Source organism: Rhinoraja longicauda, chromosome 5 (assembly GCF_053455715.1).
Source record: "Rhinoraja longicauda isolate Sanriku21f chromosome 5, sRhiLon1.1, whole genome shotgun sequence".
Classification (NCBI taxonomy): domain Eukaryota; kingdom Metazoa; phylum Chordata; class Chondrichthyes; order Rajiformes; family Arhynchobatidae; genus Rhinoraja; species Rhinoraja longicauda.
In genome coordinates this window covers 15174744-15192735 of record NC_135957.1, presented here as the reverse complement: position 1 = coordinate 15192735, position 17992 = coordinate 15174744, and the positions used below count along the sequence as shown (strand labels likewise).

Sequence of the window (17992 nt, the reverse complement as noted above, 5' to 3'; positions counted from 1 at the left end):
TCTGTATTTGCCAGGGAAAGGGACTTGTAGGACAGTGAGATCTGTGGAGAACACAAGTATTCTAGGACAGTGAGATCAAAATGGAGGTGGTGTAGAGGCTCTTGACCATTAAGATGGATAAGAACCCAGGGCCTGATGGGCTCTATCATAGGTTACTGAGGGAGGCAAGAGACGAGATTGCAGGAGAAATGGACAAGGACCTTTGTTTCTTCCCTAGCCACAGTGAGATCCCGAACAACTGGAGAGTGGCCAATGTTGTCCCTTTGTTTAAGAAAAGAAGTAGAGAAAATCCAGGAAACTTGGCTGCTGAGCCTCATGTCAGTGGTAGGGAAACTATTAGAGAGGTGGGATGGAGAGGGGTGGGGGGAGGGTAGTGGGGGGGCCATGGACTGTTGTGATTTGCTGTTGAAGACCACTGGAGCAAGTATGTCTTCAATGAAATTAGGTGTGTGCAGCTTTAAATGAAACTCTTTCTTCATAACTTAGTCATATATTTTATGACCATTGGCTTTATGACCAATGTGATCAGCCATGATCACATGGAATGGTGGTGCTGGCTCAAAGGGCCGAATGGCCTACTCGTGCACCTATTGTCTATTGTTCTTTTATTCAATACCAAGAGAATTGGGATGTGTAAGGAAAAAGCAAAATAGAAAAAACAAAATAAAACATTTTTTTCTTTGTGTTGTAAGAAGTATTTCTGTTCAATAACCTTTCTATAAATAGCAGAATATACTCACGATCGGCCTGACATTGTACATATAGTCCAAGAACTATATGTTCTTGGAAATAATAGTCGTTTTTCACACATGAATGTAGTGCAATGCGTATGCGCATTTGGCGTGCATAACGTGGAGCGAATGTTGTGGTTCAGGGGGATCTAGGGGTGAAGCAGGTCAAGAGGGTGGTGACGAAGGCATTAGGCAGGCTTGCCTTGTCGGTCACAGTATTGAGCACAGGAGTTGGGGTGTCTTGTTAAAACTATACCAATTATTGGTGAGATTGCATTGGGAGTATCGTGTGCAGTTATGGTATCACAATTATAGGAAGAATGCCATTAGCGAGAAAGAGTGCAAAAGAGATGAATCAGGATGTTAATGAGATAGTGGACGAGTTATAAAGAGAGGCTGGATTGGCTTGGACTCTATACCCTGGAGCTCAGGAGGTGAGGGATAACCTTATAGAAGTGTATAAAGTCGTCAGGGACTCAGATAAGGTGGATGGTCACAGTTTCTTTCCCAGTGTAGGTGTGTCTAAAACTCGAGGGCATAGATTTAAGATGAGGGGAAAGATTTAAAAGGGACCTGGACAACTTTTTCACATGGGGCGGTGGGGATGCAGAACTAGTGTTAGAGGAAGCTTCAGAGACGGGTTGAGTTACAATGTTTAAAAACAATTTAGATAGGCACATGGATAGGAAAGGTTTAACGCAGGTAATTGGGAAAAGCTCATATAATATTTTTGTCGCCTTGATGATTTGAGCCGAAGGGTCTGTTTCTGTCCTGTATAAATTGATGACTTTATGAACCTATGTACAAATTCTTTCTGATCGTGAGGTACACAGAGATAGATTACAAGTTTCCTGCTGACATCCGACTAGATCTGTGGGAAGCTCATATCCATTTCACCAGCAGAAATATTAAAGGCCACGTGAGGATATTATCTGCTGCTCTGCTTTAATTCCTTTAATTCACCATTCATCGTTATTAAGTCTGTTATAAACCGCATTAACTCCTGTCACTAAATTGTTAAACTTCCCTTTCTTTCCTGTTTGTGGGCTTTGACATGATCACAGCAGTGAGTGAAGTATTCCTGTCTTTCCACTTCATGAAAGTGACTTTCCAAATATTTGATTCCCCCCTCCCTAAACCCCCATGAATCCTTCACATTATTCCAAATATCTTGCACACCTTTCTTTCACCTCCTCCTGCCAACGTCATCCAGTTCCTTTCCCCTCCTCCATTTAATCATTGCCTCCCCCCCACGTTCCCTTCTACACTCCATCCCTCCCTCTCGTTCTACATTTCATCCCCCTCTTCCTTTTGTATCAGATTCCACCAATTATTCCCATTTGTTCAACAATATTTCTGCCCTGTTTGTTAGGTTACCTCAGCTGCAAGGCACTTTTGGAATTTTGGCTTGGATTAGAGTTTGGCCCTCAATGGGTAAAAGTCCCTTGGATGCTATTTTGTTGAATGTCTGAAAAGTTCTCTGGGTATTTTCATTTATTGTAGAAAATTCCCTGTTCATTGTCTTGGAGTATTCGTGATATTCTTAGACGTTGAAACATAAAGCAACCACTTTTTCTACCTGAAGGATTAAATTTATGGCATACTATTAGGATTAAAGGGATCAGAATTGTATGGCAAACATGATATAGCTAGTTGAATGTTTTAATTAGATACAGGGTAATTTTGAATAAATCCCCTAGTATTTTGCCTTGAAGGACACGTGCATTGTTGGAATATTTATTGACTGCTGTGTTTTCTTTTGTCTGGTTCTGGTTGATTACTGCGCAAACACCTCATAAGTGGTTATCGTGCAGGTCGGAGTGAGTAGAGTAGTGATTAAATTTTGAAGTGGGCCTTTGTGACCAAGTTGAGGAGATCTAGTTGCTCAATCTCCTTTTTAAATGACTGAACATCGGGAGTGGCACATGTGTTGGGTGGTAACATATTCCATTCCCTTATCGTCCTAGGGTAAAGGGAATACTTTCTGGTGAAGGGGGTGTTGTAAAACAGAGTTGTAAAACAGAGTTGAAGAAGAAAAGTTAGGAGGACAGTCCATTAATCTATTGCAGAGATGCAAACATTTTATTAGCTTTAGCTGTGTCCGTTTAGAATTACTCTCTGGAATACATCAATACATTAGATCTTCTGAGTGATGAACTGCCTCTTGTACATCCAATCTCTGTCATTAATCCTGTGCCGCTGGTAGAGCTGGTGCCTCACAGCGCCAGAGACCCGGGTTCGATCCTGACCTCTGGTGTTCTCTGTGTGGTGTTTGCAAGTGACCATGTAACTGCGTGGGTTTTGGCCAGGTGCTCCTATTTCCGCCCACATCCGAAAGATACGTGGGTTTGCAGGTTAATTGACCTCTGTAAATTGCCCCTTGTGTGTAGGACGCAAAAGCAGGAAAACATAGGACTTGTGTGAATGGGTGATTATTGTTAATTATTATGTGAACGTGGACTCGGTGGGTCTAAGGGCCTATTTCCATGCTGCATTACTAAACTAAGGCAAGCATTTCTATGTATGACAGGATATGTTTTTGTGATCAAATTGATAATTAGTTCTGAACACCAACCATGCTACCTCTGAAGCTATTTAGCAATAGACTGAGATTGCTGATTGTTCTGTGTATCTGTGATGGTAGGCAATTCTGCGATCAAACTTTAGTTACCTTGAGCTGGGCTATGGATGAGTATATTGTGGTGAGGGCTGAATGTTGGTATGGAATGTGCTGAAAAAAAAGGTATGACAGCGAATGAGGAAGGACTGTGGGACTGAATTGCACTTATTTTAATGTAAGAGGCCTGACGGGTAAGGCGGATGAACTCGGGGCATGGATAGGAATGTGCGTCTGGGACGTTGTAGCCATTATGGAACCCGTTTAAGAGGGACAGGACTGACAGTTTAATGTTCTGGGGTACAGGTGCTACAGGAGAGATAGAGGTGGGGGTAAAAGAGAAGGTAGTGTTGCCTTGTTGATTAAGTCAAGTCAAGTCAAGTCAATTTTATTTGTATAGCACATTTAAAAACAACCCACGTTGACCAAAGTGCTGTACATCTGATTAGGTTCCAATGGAAAAAAAAAAAGGGAAAAAAAAGAAACATGTAGGTTAATTGGCTGGGTAAATGTAAAAATTGTCCCTAGTGGGTGTAGGATAGTGTTAATGTACGGGGATCACTGGGCGGCACGGACTTGGAGGGCCGAAAAGGCCTGTTTCCGGCTGTAGATATATGATATGATATGATGATATGAGTAGCACGCAAACAGTTCACAGCGCCTCCTCAATGAGCCTCAAACGCTAGGGAGTAGAAATAGGTTTTGAGCCTGGACTTAAAGGAGTCGATGGAGGGGGCAGTTCTGATGGGGAGAGGGATGCTGTTCCACAGTCTACGAGCTGCAACCGCAAAAGCGCGGTCACCCCTGAGCTTAAGCCTAGACCGCGGGATAGTGAGTAGCCCCAAGTCGGCCGACCTGAGGGACCTGGAGTTAGAGAGGGGGGTTAGAAGATTTTTGATGTAGGGGGGAGAGTGGCCATTTAGGGCTTTATACGTGAATAGGAGGAGCTTGAAGTTGATTCTGTACCGTACAGGGAGCCAGTGGAGAGAGGCCAGAATCGGGGTGATGTCCCTTTTACGGGTACCCGCCAGGAGTCTCGCTGCGGCGTTTTGGACCAGTTGCAGGCGGGACAGGGAAGATTGGCTGATCCCAGTGTATAGGGAGTTGCAGTAGTCTAGGCGGGAGGAAATGAAAGCGTGAATGATTTTTTCTGTGTCGTCGAATTGGAGGAAAGGTTTGATTTTAGCTATGGTTCGAAGTTGGAAGAAGCTGGCTTTTACCACAGCGTTGACTTGCTTATCAAATTTTAATGCAGAGTCAAATATCATGCCGAGGTTTTTGACATGCGGTTTGACTAGGCAGGATAGACTTCCAAGACTGCCTGTTATCAATTTGATGGAGTCGGGGGGGGGGGGGGGGGGGGGGGGGGGGGGGGGGGGGCGGCGAATAGGATGACCTCAGACTTGCTCTCATTTAATTGGAGGAAGTTCTGTGCCATCCAACATTTTATGTCCTCAAGGCAGTGTAAGAGGCTGTTTAAATTTGACTGGTTGTTGGGTTTCAGGGGGAGGTAAAGCTGAGTGTCATCGGCATAGCAGTGGAAAGAAATGCCGTGCCTTTGAATGATTTGGCCAAGGGGGAGCATGTATAGAGAGAAGAGAATGGGGCCTAGGATGGAGCCTTGTGGAACTCCGCAGGAGAGGCTAGCTGGAGCAGAGGAATAACTGCCTATGTTGATGGCGAAACTCCTATCTTTGAGGTACGCAGCGAACCAGCTCAGGGCAGTGCCATCAATGCCAACCGCGTACCGGAGACGGTCAATAAGGATGGTGTGGTCCACTGTATCGAACGCTGCGCTGAGGTCGAGAAGGAGCAGGATTGCACAGTCGCCGGTGTCGATGGCGAGAAGCAGGTCGTTGTGTACCTTCAACAAGGCAGACTCTGTGCTGTGGTGGGCTCTGAAACCTGACTGGAAACTTTCCAGGATGGTGTTTTGGTGCAGGTAGGGCACTAATTGGTTTAGAATTGCCTTTTCAAGGACTTTTGACAGGAATGGCAGTTTGGAAATGGGTCTGTAGTTGCTAGGCAAGGTGGGGTCTAGGTTAGGTTTTTTCAGTAGGGGCTGGACCACCGCGTGCCTGAAACTGGTTGGAACAGTGCCAGCGGCCAGAGAACTGTTGATAATAGAGAGGATGCTGGGACCGGCTATTGCAATGACATCCTTCAGAAGGGCAGTGGGGGCAGGATCAAGGGGGCAGGTTGCAGGTTTCATAGCGGAGACAAGCTTTGCAAGGGAGGATAGAGTGACGGGTTGGAAGCAGTCCAATTTAGATGAACAGACTAGTGAGACAGCTAGGTCACGGGTGGGAGGGGAAATGTTCATTCTAATGTTCTCAACTTTGTTGGGGAAAAATTTAGCGAATTCTTCGCACTTAGCAGGGGACCCAACTAAGCTGGTACTGGGGGCGGGACATATGACAGAGGTAATTGTTCTAAATAGGACCTTGGAGTTAAGGCGAATGTCACGGCAATAGTCCGAGATGAGATGACATGACCGATGGGTTCATCTGTAAGGGTGGAGCTAAGAAATAAAAAAAGATGATCACCTTGTTGGGAGTGTACTACAGGTCCCCAAATAGTCAGTGGGAATTGGAGGAGCAAATATGCCAAGAGATTGCAGACAGCTGTAAGGTTAATAAGGAGCAAATATGCCAAGAGATTTCAGACAGCTGTAAGGTTAATAAGGTAGTCATAGTAGGGGATTTTAACTTTCCTAATATAGACTGAAACTGCCATAGTGCCACGGGCTTGGACAGGGTGGAATTTGAGAAATGTGTTCAGGAGTTTCCTCAGGCAATATGTTGAGCATCCTATATGGGAGACGGCAAAGCTGGATCTACTCTTGGGAAATTTGGATGGGCAGGTGACTGAATTGTTGGTTGTTAACCTTTTGGGACCAGTTCAATTAGCTTTAAGATAGTTATGGGTAAAGACCTATAAAAAACCACAAGTTGAAATTCTGAATTTGGAGCAAGACCAACTTTGGTATTAACCAGGAACTTGCTCAAGGTGATTGGAAAAGATTGTTTGCCAGCAAAGTCTGGTAAGTGGGATGTTTTTAAGTGTGATGACAAGAGTTCAGGATATGCATGTTCCTGTTAGAGTGAATGGCAAAGCTGGTGGGAGTAAGGAACTTGGATGACAGGAGAAATAGAGCTCTGGTCAAGAAAAAGGAGGCATGGGAACCTGGGATCAATTGTATATCCCTGGAAGAGGTTTTGGAACTGAGGAGCATATTTAAGAAGGAAATCAAGAGGACCAAAAGGGGACAGGAGATGGCTCTGACAGATAATATTAAGAGAAATCCAAAGAGATTTTATGTGGATTGAGGGAAAGAGAGTGACCAGAGAAAGAATAGGGCCCTTTAGAAATCAAAGTAGCCATCTCTGTATGGAGCTGAAGGAGACCAATGGCAAGGTCCTTTAATGAGTATTTCTCCTCGGTGTTAACTATGGAGAACGATGTGAAGACTGGAAAACTTGGGACAGTTAATGGAAGTGTCTTGACAGTCAGCACTACAGTCGAGGAAGTGCTAAATGTCTTAGGGTGTAGGAAGATGGATAAATCTTTATCCAGAACTATCTAAAGTTATTTCCCACTGTGGGAAGCTAGAGAAGAAATTGCAGGTGCCCTGGCTGAGATATGCAAATCATCCTTGGATACAGGCGAGGTGCTGGAAGAATCGAGAGTGGCTAATGTTGTGCCTCTATTTAAGAGGGTTCAAGGGGAAGCATGGGAACTATAGATCAGTGAGCCTAACATCTGTGGTAGATTGGGGAATACTGCGGTAGACTGGGGAATATTCTGAAGGATAAGATATATATGCATTTTGATAAAAATGGGCTGATAAGGGATAGTCAGCACAGAGATCATGTCTCGTGAATATGAGTTTTATGAGGAAGTAACTAGGAGTGCAGGTACACAAGTCCTTGAAAGTAGCATCACGTGTAGATAAGGTGGTCAAGAAGGCTTTTGCCACATTGGGCTTAGTCAGAGTACTGAATATAGAAGTTGGGAGGTTATGTTATGGTTATGGGAGGTACAATACAATACATTGGCGAGGCCACATTTTGAGATTTGTGTTCAGTTTTGGTCACCCTGTCATAAGAAAGATTTTATTAAGCTAGAAAAGTTGCAGAGATTTGTGAGGGTGTTGCCAGGGCTCGAGGGCCTGAGCTATAGGGAGAGGTTGAGCAGGCTGGCACCTCATTCCCTGGAGCTCAGGAGGATGAGGGATGATCTTATAGAGGTGAATAAGATCCTGGAAGGAATAGATTGGGTAAATGCACAGTCTTTTACCCAGAGTTGGGAAATCAAGAGCCAGAGGACATAAGTTTAAGGTGAGGGGAGAAAGATTTAATGGGCGCTTTAGGGGCAACTTTATTACACAAAAGGTGGTGGGTATATGGAATCAGCATGTTGGTTGGCATGGGCAAGTTGGGCCAAAGGACCAGTTTCTGCGCTGTATGGCACTATGGCAATAAGAGTAACCTGTTGTAGTTGAATGGTGCATGATGTTTATGCCCTTCAGCTGCTGAGTGATGAAAATAAGTTTAGAGTAGCACTCTCCTTATCAGGTATCTTTCATTGGTGAAGCTCCTTATCAGGCAGCATCTGTGGAGAACATGGATGGGCAATGTTTTGAGTTGTGACCCATCGGACTTATTGTAGTGGGGGGAAAAACTAGGAGAGCGGTTGGGAAGGAACAAAGTCTGTTTACTGATAGCTTGATACATGTTTTGGGGGGGGGGGGCGGCTTTGATTGGCAAATGGTTGGACGAAAGTTGTACCGGGCCCTGGTGAGACCGCACCTGGAGTACTGTGTGCAGTTTTGGTCTCCAAATTTGAGGAAGGATATTCTTGCTATTGAGGGCGTGCAGCGTAGGTTCACTAGGTTGATTCCCGGAATGGCGGGACTGTCGTATGTTGAAAGGCTGGAGCAATTAGGCTTGTATACACTGGAATTTAGAAGGATGAGGGGAGATCTTATTGAAACATATAAGATAATTAGGGGATTGGACACATTAGAGGCAGGAAACATGTTCCCAATGTTAGGGGAGTCCAGAACAAGGGGCCACAGTTTAAGAATAAGGGGTAGGCCATTTAGAACGGAGACGAGGAAGAACCTTTTCAGTCAGAGAGTGGTGAAGGTGTGGAATTCTCTGCCTCAGAAGGCAGTGGAGGCCAGTTCGTTGGATGCTTTCAAGAGAGAGCTGGATAGAGCTCTTAAGGATGGCGGAGTGAGGGGGTATGCGGAGAAGGCAGGAACGGGGTACTGATTGAGAGTGATCAGCCATGATCGCATTGAATGGCGGTGCTGGCTCGAAGGGCTGAATGGCCTACCTATTGTCTATTGTCTATGTAGAGCTTTCTCCAGGCCCCCACCATTTGTTCATTATTCTTCTATTATTCTGAATCCTGAATCTGACATTAACTCACAAATCTTTCTGTCTTGCATATAGTCTTTTTGAATCCTATATCCATATCACATCCACCTCCATCTCAAACATGTGCAAGGAACTCAACAACATACTTTTTTACTAAACATAAGACAATCTAATCGGATGTCTCTTACACTTCCTTCCCACTAACTCATTAAATAATCTTTCTAATGATCGCTCTAGCCCCAGAAACATTTCTTCACACAGAGAGTGGTGAGTCTGTGGAATTCTCTGCCACAGAAGGTAGTTGAGGCCAGTTCATTGGCTATATTTAAGAGGGAGTTAGATGTGGCCCTTTTTGCTAAAGGGATCAGGGGGTATGGAGAGAAGGCAGGTACAGGTTACTGAGCTGGATGATCAGCCACGATCATATTGAATGGCGGTGAAGGCTCGAAGGGCCGAATGGCCTACTCCTGCACCTATTTTCTATGTTTCTATGTTTCTATGAAAAGAAAAAAAGTGTCAGATAAGGATAGAAGTGACATGAAATGTGGAGGCAGATGAAGGAATATACAGTGCCCTCCATAATGTTTGGGACAAAGACCCATCAATTATTTATTTGCCTCTGTACTCCACAATTTGAGATTTGTAATGGAAAAAAATCATGTGGTTAAAGTGTGCATTGTCAGATTTTATTAAAGGGGATTTTTATACATTTTGGTTTCACCATGTAGAAATTACAGCTGTGTTTATACATAGTCCCCCCATTTCAGGCACCATAATGTTTGGGACACATGGCTTCACAGACGTTTGTAATTGCTCAGTTGTGTTTAATTGCCTCCTTAATGCAGGAAAGAAAGCACTCAGCACCTAGTCTTTCCTCCAGTCTTTCCATCACCTTTGGAAACTTTTATTGCTGTTTATCCACATAAGGACCAAAGTTGTGCCAATGAAAGTCAAAGAAGACATGATGAGACTGAGAAACATGAATAAAACTGTTAGAGACATGTGCCAAACATTAGGCTTACCAAAATCAACTGTTTGGAACATCATTAAGAAGAAAGAGAGCACCGGTGAGCTTACTAATCGCAAAGGGACTGGCAGGCCAAGGAAGACCTCCACAGCTGATGACACAAGAATTCTCTCTATAATAAAGAAAAATCCCCAAACTCCTGTCCGACAGATCAGAAACACTCTTCAGGAGTCAGGTGTGGATTTGCAATGACCACTGTCCGCAGAAGACTTCATGAACAGAAATACAGAGGCTACGCTGCAAGATGCAAACCACTGGTTAGCCACAAAAATAGGATGGCCAGTTTGCCAAGAAGTAGCAACCACAGTTCTGGAAAAAGGTCTTTTGGACAGATGAGACGAAGATTAACTTGTATCAGAATGATGGCAAGAGCAAAGTATGGAGAAGAGAAGGAACTGCCCACGATCCAAAGCATACCGCCCCATCTGTGAAACAAGGTGGTGGGGGTGTTATGGCCTGGGCATGTATGGCTGCTGAAGGTACTGGCTCACTTATCTTCATTCATGATACAACTGCTGATGGTGGTAGCATAATGAATTCTGAAGTGTATAGACACATCCTATCTGCTCAAGTTCAAACAAATGCCTCAAAACTCATTGGCCGGCGGTTCATTCTAGAGCAAGACAATGATCCCAATCATACTACTAAAGCAACAAAGGAGTTTTTCAAAGCTAAAAAATGGTCAATTCTTGAGTGGCCAAGTCAATCACCCGATCTGAACCCAATTGAGCATGCCTTTTATATGCTGAAGAGAACACTGAAGGGAACTAGCCCAAAACAAGCATATGCTAAAGATGGCTGCAATAAAGGCCTGGCAGAGCATCACCAGAGAAGACACCCAGCAACTGGTGATGTCCATGAATCGCAGACTTCAAGCAGTCATTACATACAAAAGATATGCAACAAAAAACGAAAAATGGACTACTTTGATTTACATGACAATGCTGTGTCCCAAACATTATGGTACCCTGAAATGGGGGGGGGGGGGGGGGGACTATGTATAAACACTGCTGTAATTTCTACATGGTGAAACCAAAATGAATAAAAATATCCTTTATTAAAACCTGACAAGGTGCACTTTAACCACATGTGATTTTTTCTATTACAAATCTCAAATTGTGGAGGATAGAGGCAAATAAATAAATGATGGGTCTTTGTCCCAAACATTATGGAGGGCACTGTAGGTGGAAGGACAAGAAGAAAGGGAAAAATGTCTGTGCATCCAGATGGGACACAGGGAAGATAGAGGATAAAAGGGGTTGAGGGAGGGGTTGTTTGAAGGTTAGTTACCTAAAATTGGATAGTTAAATGTTCATAAATGTTGAGTTGTAAGCTACCCAAGCAGAATATAATATGCTATTCCTCCAGTTTGCATGTGGTATCATTCGCAATGGTAGAGGCCCAGGCAGAAAGGTCTGTATGGGAATGTTTCATTGTTTTAGTTTAGAGTTACAGCGTGGGAACTGGCCCTAGGGCCCATCGAGTCAGCACCGACCAGCGATCCCCGCACACTAACATTATCCTACACACGACAATTCACACTTGTACCAAGCCAATTAACCTACAATCCGAAGATAGACACAAAAAGGGCTCACCGGTGTCCTAAGGCCAGTTCCCACGGAGTAACTCAGCGGGACAGGCAGCATCTCTGGAGAGAAGTTTCGGGTCGAGACCCTTCTTCAGACTCCTCTCTCCAGAGATGCTGCCTGTCCCGCTGAGTTACTCCAGCTTTTTGTGTCTATCTTCTGTTTAAACCAGCATCTGCAGTTCCTTCTTACACACTAAACTACAAACCTGTACGTCTTTGGAGTGTGGGAGGAAACCGAAGATCTCGGAGAAAACCCACGTAGGTCACAGGAGAACGTACAAACTCCGTACAGGCAACACCCCTAGTCAGGATCGAACCCGGGTTTCCAGCTCTGCAAGGCAGCAACTTTACCGCTGCGCCACTGTGCCGCCCTATGGGAAGGGAGTTAAGATGGTTCGCAATCCGGAGATCAAGCCGGCATTGGCGCACCAAGCTCAAGTGCAAATTTCACTTGCTTTAGTCTGCAAAGGTCTGCTGGATCTCTGGGTTGCTAACCATTTTAACTCTCCTTCACATTGCCCTACTGACCTTTCTGTCCTGAGCTGCCTCTAATTACTAATCTACAAACATCCCCCTTTTCTCACTTTTTTCCACCAGTCTTTCCTGTGCCCCACCTTAATGCACATACATACCGTCCTCTTCCATCTGTATTCCTTCCCTTCGATTCACATTTCAAGCCTGATCTCTTTTTGTTTTTCATCTCTGGCATTTGTCCAACTGTCTGCCAATCTAAAACCGCTCCTCCCCTGTATCCAGCTATCATCTGCCAGACTTTGTTCTGCCCCATCACTTCTAGTTTTCTCCCCTTCCCTTACCACAATCACTGAAGAAGGCTCCTGACTGGAAACGTTGTCTATTTTTATTTGTGTGTTGAAATTCTCTCACATTGAAGACCTTCCTAATTGCTGTACCTGCATGTCACCTTTCAATTACTTGTACACAAGGACATCTAAGACCCTTTCAGTTTCATTTCTCTCCATTTAACAAAATACTTGTGTTTTCTGCTCGGTATATCTTATATAAAACAAATTTTTCCACATTATATTGTGTGTGCAATGTTTTTGTCCACTCAATGTTTTTGTCCACTCACTCAGCATGTTTACAACCCTTGAAGCCTCTTCACATCCTCCTCAGTATTTCCAATCCCACTCACTCCTACTCAAAGTCCCCACAATAGGTTTGAGTAATCAGCAAACTTGTTATTTGGCGATGAGCATCTGGGGCCCAACCACAGGGTCCTAATTTATAGTCTGCCAACCTGAGAAAGATCTGTTTATACCCACTTGTTGCTTTCTGTTTTGTACCCAAATTCTTAATTAGTGTCCAATTATCCCCAAATTAATTGTCTGTTCTTATTCACCAACTTCCTGTGGGGGAAGTGGAATTCCACATGAGTATGAAGAAGGGTCCCAACCCAAAGCCTCACCTATTCATGTTCTCCAGGGATGCTGCCTGACCTAGTGAGTTACTCCAGGAATTTTTGTATTTTTTCCCCCCCCCGTATGTGACATTTGAGAAAGCATTTGGAAAGAAAACACTCAATTGTTTCCACCTTTTCTATGAATCACCCTCAATCTATAGTAAACCCTCATAATAACAGACCACAGAGGGGTGGGGGGTTGGTATCCGTTATTGCCGATTGTCTGCTGTGACCGAGTGAAGGGGGTAAAGTTTAACCCAGGGACGGGAGGGGAAAAACGCGTTGGGGGGTTAACCAGCGGGAATTCACAGGCTGGGGCACTGCAGAGCCCCCGACACACACGTAGTGCACCAGGGACGGGTCTGGTTCATATGCCTCCTCCATGCTGCTCGCTCTCTGCTCCCGCAACCGGAAGCACGCCACATGACGCCAGCTCATTGAGTAACTGGCGGAAGTGGGAGAACGGTGCAATGAACCTCTGTCCACTATAACCGAAATCCGCTCTAGAGAGGTCTGGTATTGCAAGGGTTTGTTATACTACAATAGATTAGTCCCAAATGATTTTCCTTTCATAATTCCATGCTAATTGCTTTGTTCTATCGGTCTCTTCAATTTATTCTCTTTAATGATATATTCTAGCTTTTATAAATCCTACTTTCAGCATCTGTAATATTTTGAATTTATATGTGGCTAATGTGTATTGATTTTCCAACCAGCAGGTCTTAATTTCTTTTTCCTGTTGATAATCCCGCTTCTTGAGAAGTTGTGGCGGAGTACAAATAACTGGGCTATTTCTCTCAGTTTATTAAACTATGTTCTTTAATTCCAGGTTTTCTGGCACCAGTTGAACAGAACATACTGGGTACATTGGCACATGATTGAGATCATTGGGGATGGATCAAGTGGGCATGTGGAGAAGGAATCGCAGGAGAAAGCTTCAACTCTTGCTGAAAATCTTAAACTTACAACAGGTGAGCAGATAGTGTGCGGACATAAATCAATCCTTTGACTGGCTGAATGGGGGTCTGCCTTGCTCTGAACGCAGCATCAACATTTTCTTAATTGGTACGATAACAACATTTCAAAGACATCCGGACAAGTAGATAGATGGGAAAGCTTTTGGAGGGACATGGGCTTCTACCTTCCATTTTCATTTGATCCAATATTTGGTTGCTCTTTAAATATCTCAACTGGTGTTTCATTGGGTTTTGTTGTGATTTATTTTTTAACTCTAACAATCATTGGGCAACAAAGTTATGCCTATCCAACAACTTATCAGATTTTTTGTGGATTCCTCATTGATCAATCTCGAAATCTAGTTTTCTCTAATTCATTGCACTTGATTTCCTTCAGGATCCTGAAAAAGCTGGCGCATTCCAAAGATTTTATTTAAAAGTGCATGATTCTCATACTAAAAGGATGTGATTCATTCATTTTCTTCAAAGATGAGAGTATATCACATGACGTTCTTTTGTTTTCCAGTTGCTCAGACATTTTTCCATAAGCCTCCTGGTGGGTTATACTCCCTGCCTTATCTGTCAGAGGGCATTTGTGAGGATTTCTCGACTCTCAAGCGGTCAGAATGGTGGGAGGTGCTTTTCTTCATCAAGAAGTTGGAACCAAAACAGCAGCAGGAGGCCGTTGAGATAATGAAACAGAATTTGGAAGATCTGGTGAGCAGAAAAGTGTGCTGGTGGGGATTGACTATCTGGGTATACACTTACCATATCAATGTTGCTGCAATATAACACTTCCTGCTATAATGTGACAATCTGACCGTTACAAAGATGAGCAAACTTTATTTTGACTATCAAAGCTTTCCCCCCACTCCAAACCAAAGAATGGATACCTGCCACTCTCGTATTTGTCAATCAGGGAAGGATGAGCAAGTTGCACAGATGGGTTCATTCATCTAAGATTACTACAGCTATTTGTGATTTCTTGTATCTTTTCTGATAAGGCATTTGTCCTAAATAGAACCTTTTTTGAGTGTTTATTAGTTTTGGTAATGGCAGTCATTCTACTTTTTTTAATTTTCACTTTAATGGCCTAGTCTGATTTTATTTTCTTGAATGAAATTTGACATAATCAGGATTTGACATATTCAATATTTACTAACTGGATGGCTAGCTTCTTTTTATCTAGGCTATGCAGCTTGTGTTCTAAAACAGTGATTTGATGACAAAAGCAACAGAATTCACCATTTTTAAATGGATTTTGATTTAGTTTGTGATAATCAAATAGGCTGTCATAATCAAAGAAGTAAAATTAACATTTCTAGTTCGAAGACCCATTGTCGGAAGCTTCTAATGAAGTGTCTTTGACCCGAAATGTTAGGTTTGCTACTCTTTCGCAGATGCTGCCTGACCTGCTAAGTGTTTCCAGTATTCTCGGGTTTTATTTCCGATTTTGAGCATTGGCAGTTTTTGATTTTCATGAAAGCGGTCAATTTAATTTTGTGGCTCTTTGTTGTTTTCTCTTGTTCTGCATTCCACCACAATTTGCAGTCCTGTTACTGAGTTTGTTCAGTTTTACAAAATATTTAGTTTAGCCTAATCCTATTTTCACACCTTTTATTACAAAAGGTTGGCAGCAGGATAATGTTTAGAACTATGGTCATAGCTGATAGTCTGTCTTCCCCCTCCCCCTCTTTCCCAATACCCTCTTTGAAACAAAATGAGTGTATCTGTGGCCAGGTGTAACAAGCTCTCTGGTTGTGATCAGAATGACTCTCACTGGCTCACTGTCTAACTATAGAGGCAACTCAAATGCTGGAATAAAGAAGCAATGTTTTAATTTATGTGGCTAGGATGATGATATAGTACACAATAAGAAATGTAAGTGAATCTTAATATAAAATAATAATATCTATCAAGCGTTTGTAAGTTTGACAAGGCCGTTTGATTTCTCTACAGATTTCAGTAATGGATGAGAGTGCGTTGATTCAGTTGATTGTACCAGTGGAACTAGCACAGAAGCTTCTTCATTTCTTGAATCCATATTGCCCAGCAGCCTACCGGAATGACCTTGAGAGCTCTCATGTTTATACCAAACACTACTTGAAGAGGAAAAGGCTGGATCAGGACCGGCTCTCCAGTATACCGTCATGCATTGAGTTTGGTTCCCAACCTGTCATGGGTTCAACTTCTGAACCATCTGCCTCTCAGTCAAAGAAAGCGAAGAAAGAAGTATCTCCTGTCCTTGCAAACCCTGCACCAACTGCAAGCAAAGCCAACGTAGTTCAGCAGGTAGAGATGGGCAGAATGGAGGAACTGGAATTGCCAGATGATCTTGATGAGAAACTCAAAGGTGAGAGTGTCTACTAGAGGTGGAGGGTCAATATTAGATCTTTTTCTCGAGTGCTGTATCAGAACAATTCAAGTACTGGTTCAATAGCTGACACAGTCCACTTAACTCAAACAGCTCGAATTGTGGTGTTCTTCATCTAAAAGCTGCAAATTGTGATAGGTGATTGATTAAAATTAATAATTCAATTAGGCTGTGAACCACAGAGAATGACAGTGTGTTGGTTCATGATTTGTCACTCAGGTAGTGAACCGTAGAGGGTGTCGGGGTGCTGGTTCAAGCTTGCAGTTCATTATTTGGGCAGTGAACTGTAGAGTGACCCCTTTTCTCAACTTTATCCTGCTGCTGACCTTATGTATTAAAATAATGCATGAAAACGGGATTATACTCAGCTAAATATTAGACACAAATGTAAGCCAGACAAGAATGTTCTTTCCCTTACTTTAAAGATTATTGAGATTTTGTGACATTTTGTCAGCTTTCTAGGTTATTAATGTTCTGTTCTTGGGCCAGGACCTCCTATGTTGCTGGTCCAGTACCATTTTGCTAGTTAAACTTAGTTTGATTTATTCTCTAGTTGGAATCTACTCTGGACTATTGCAAACTAAAACATTCTTTTCTTCATCAGTGTTCAACTGCCCCAAGGTGACTGGACGTAAAACAAATTTAGAGAAAATGGGGGAGGTTGTGGACATCATGAAGAAATCAAGTTGCGATATAAGTTTGCAGGTGGCAGGGTTTAAATTCATTACTAAAATGTTGGAGGAGGACAATTCACGGGAGAAGCTGCCTCTTAAAGTGGATTCCAGCCTAAACCAAAGGGATAAGCTGATCAAAGTACTGGTGGAAGAACTAACCAATCTGTCCAAGGAGAAACCTCTGGTTGTCACGTGCTTGCGGCTACTATACATTTTGATGCAGCGCTATGACTGGAGAGCACTGTTTGCAACAGAGGGGGGCATCAAGAGTATTCTATCCTGCATGCAAGAGCACGAGGATTTTGCGCTCATCCAGCAAGCTGCGCTGGCAGTAAGTCATTCTGGATTTTTTCATTTTCCATTTCCTCTCGTGAAGGACACTGACCTCTCTATATCCTTATGTAAGGATGTGTTTATTGATTTAAAATAATCACTAGGAAAATCTGTATTGGTGCAGCTATAGTTTTCACTCCCAGCCTATATACTAATGTCAGAGTTACTGTTTTGCTTGATGGTCTGTCTTGCATAAATGTAATATTCTTCCCATGAACTCGCTAAAATCACTGTGTACATTCAGAGTACACACTGTACTTGAACCAATAATTTCAGTCTCTAAATTTATGAAGTGTACATAATAAACTGCACACTCCAAGTCATTCGGAATCTATAAACAGATGATTGCTGTCCTGTATTAGTTTGCTTATTGCACTGCTAATTCACAATTACTACTATCGGAGACATTTAACTAATCTTGGTAGGGTGGAATTGAAGTTACTACTTCAGCTGTGCATTGACATTGGAGTGCCAGGAGTTGAGGGAAAGAGTCACTGGGTGAACATGTAAACATTTCAGGATCAAACCTGTGAGCTATGAGGCAGGAATGTTGACTGTTATGCCTCCATGCCTCCCAAAGAAAGAATAATTGAAAGGCACATAATTCATGTGAAAATTGAGGCTTTTTGCTAATGCAGCATTAGAAGTACATGTGGCACATTTTCCTGAATGAGTCTAGGCTGTAATTTGATACTGAGCGAGCTCTCGTATTTCAGATGTGCTAAATTTAAGGCCTCATTCCCCCTTTCAGGTGGATTGGGAGAGTTGTGCTGATGTTTGGCCAATATTCAGGCTATCTCACAAAACTGGATTATTTTGTCATTCGATGTTCAAATTGTTTCCTGTGCATTCCAGGTGACAACATTGTGCACTCTTGCACTGTTC

General features: G+C 43.0%; 1 protein-coding gene across 4 annotated transcripts in view; it reads left to right on the top strand.

Annotated features, from left to right (window-relative positions):
• The window catches only part of cul9 (cullin 9), a 131540-nt gene that overhangs the window by 32453 nt on the left and 81095 nt on the right, over positions 1 to 17992 (top strand). For all 4 annotated transcript variants that reach the window (XM_078398942.1, XM_078398943.1, XM_078398939.1 and 1 more), the window contains 4 exons: positions 13600 to 13741; positions 14253 to 14443; positions 15686 to 16079; positions 16705 to 17105. In XM_078398942.1, the coding sequence (XP_078255068.1) occupies positions 13600 to 13741; positions 14253 to 14443; positions 15686 to 16079; positions 16705 to 17105 (1128 nt within the window). The remainder of the gene's footprint in view (positions 1 to 13599; positions 13742 to 14252; positions 14444 to 15685; positions 16080 to 16704; positions 17106 to 17992) is intronic.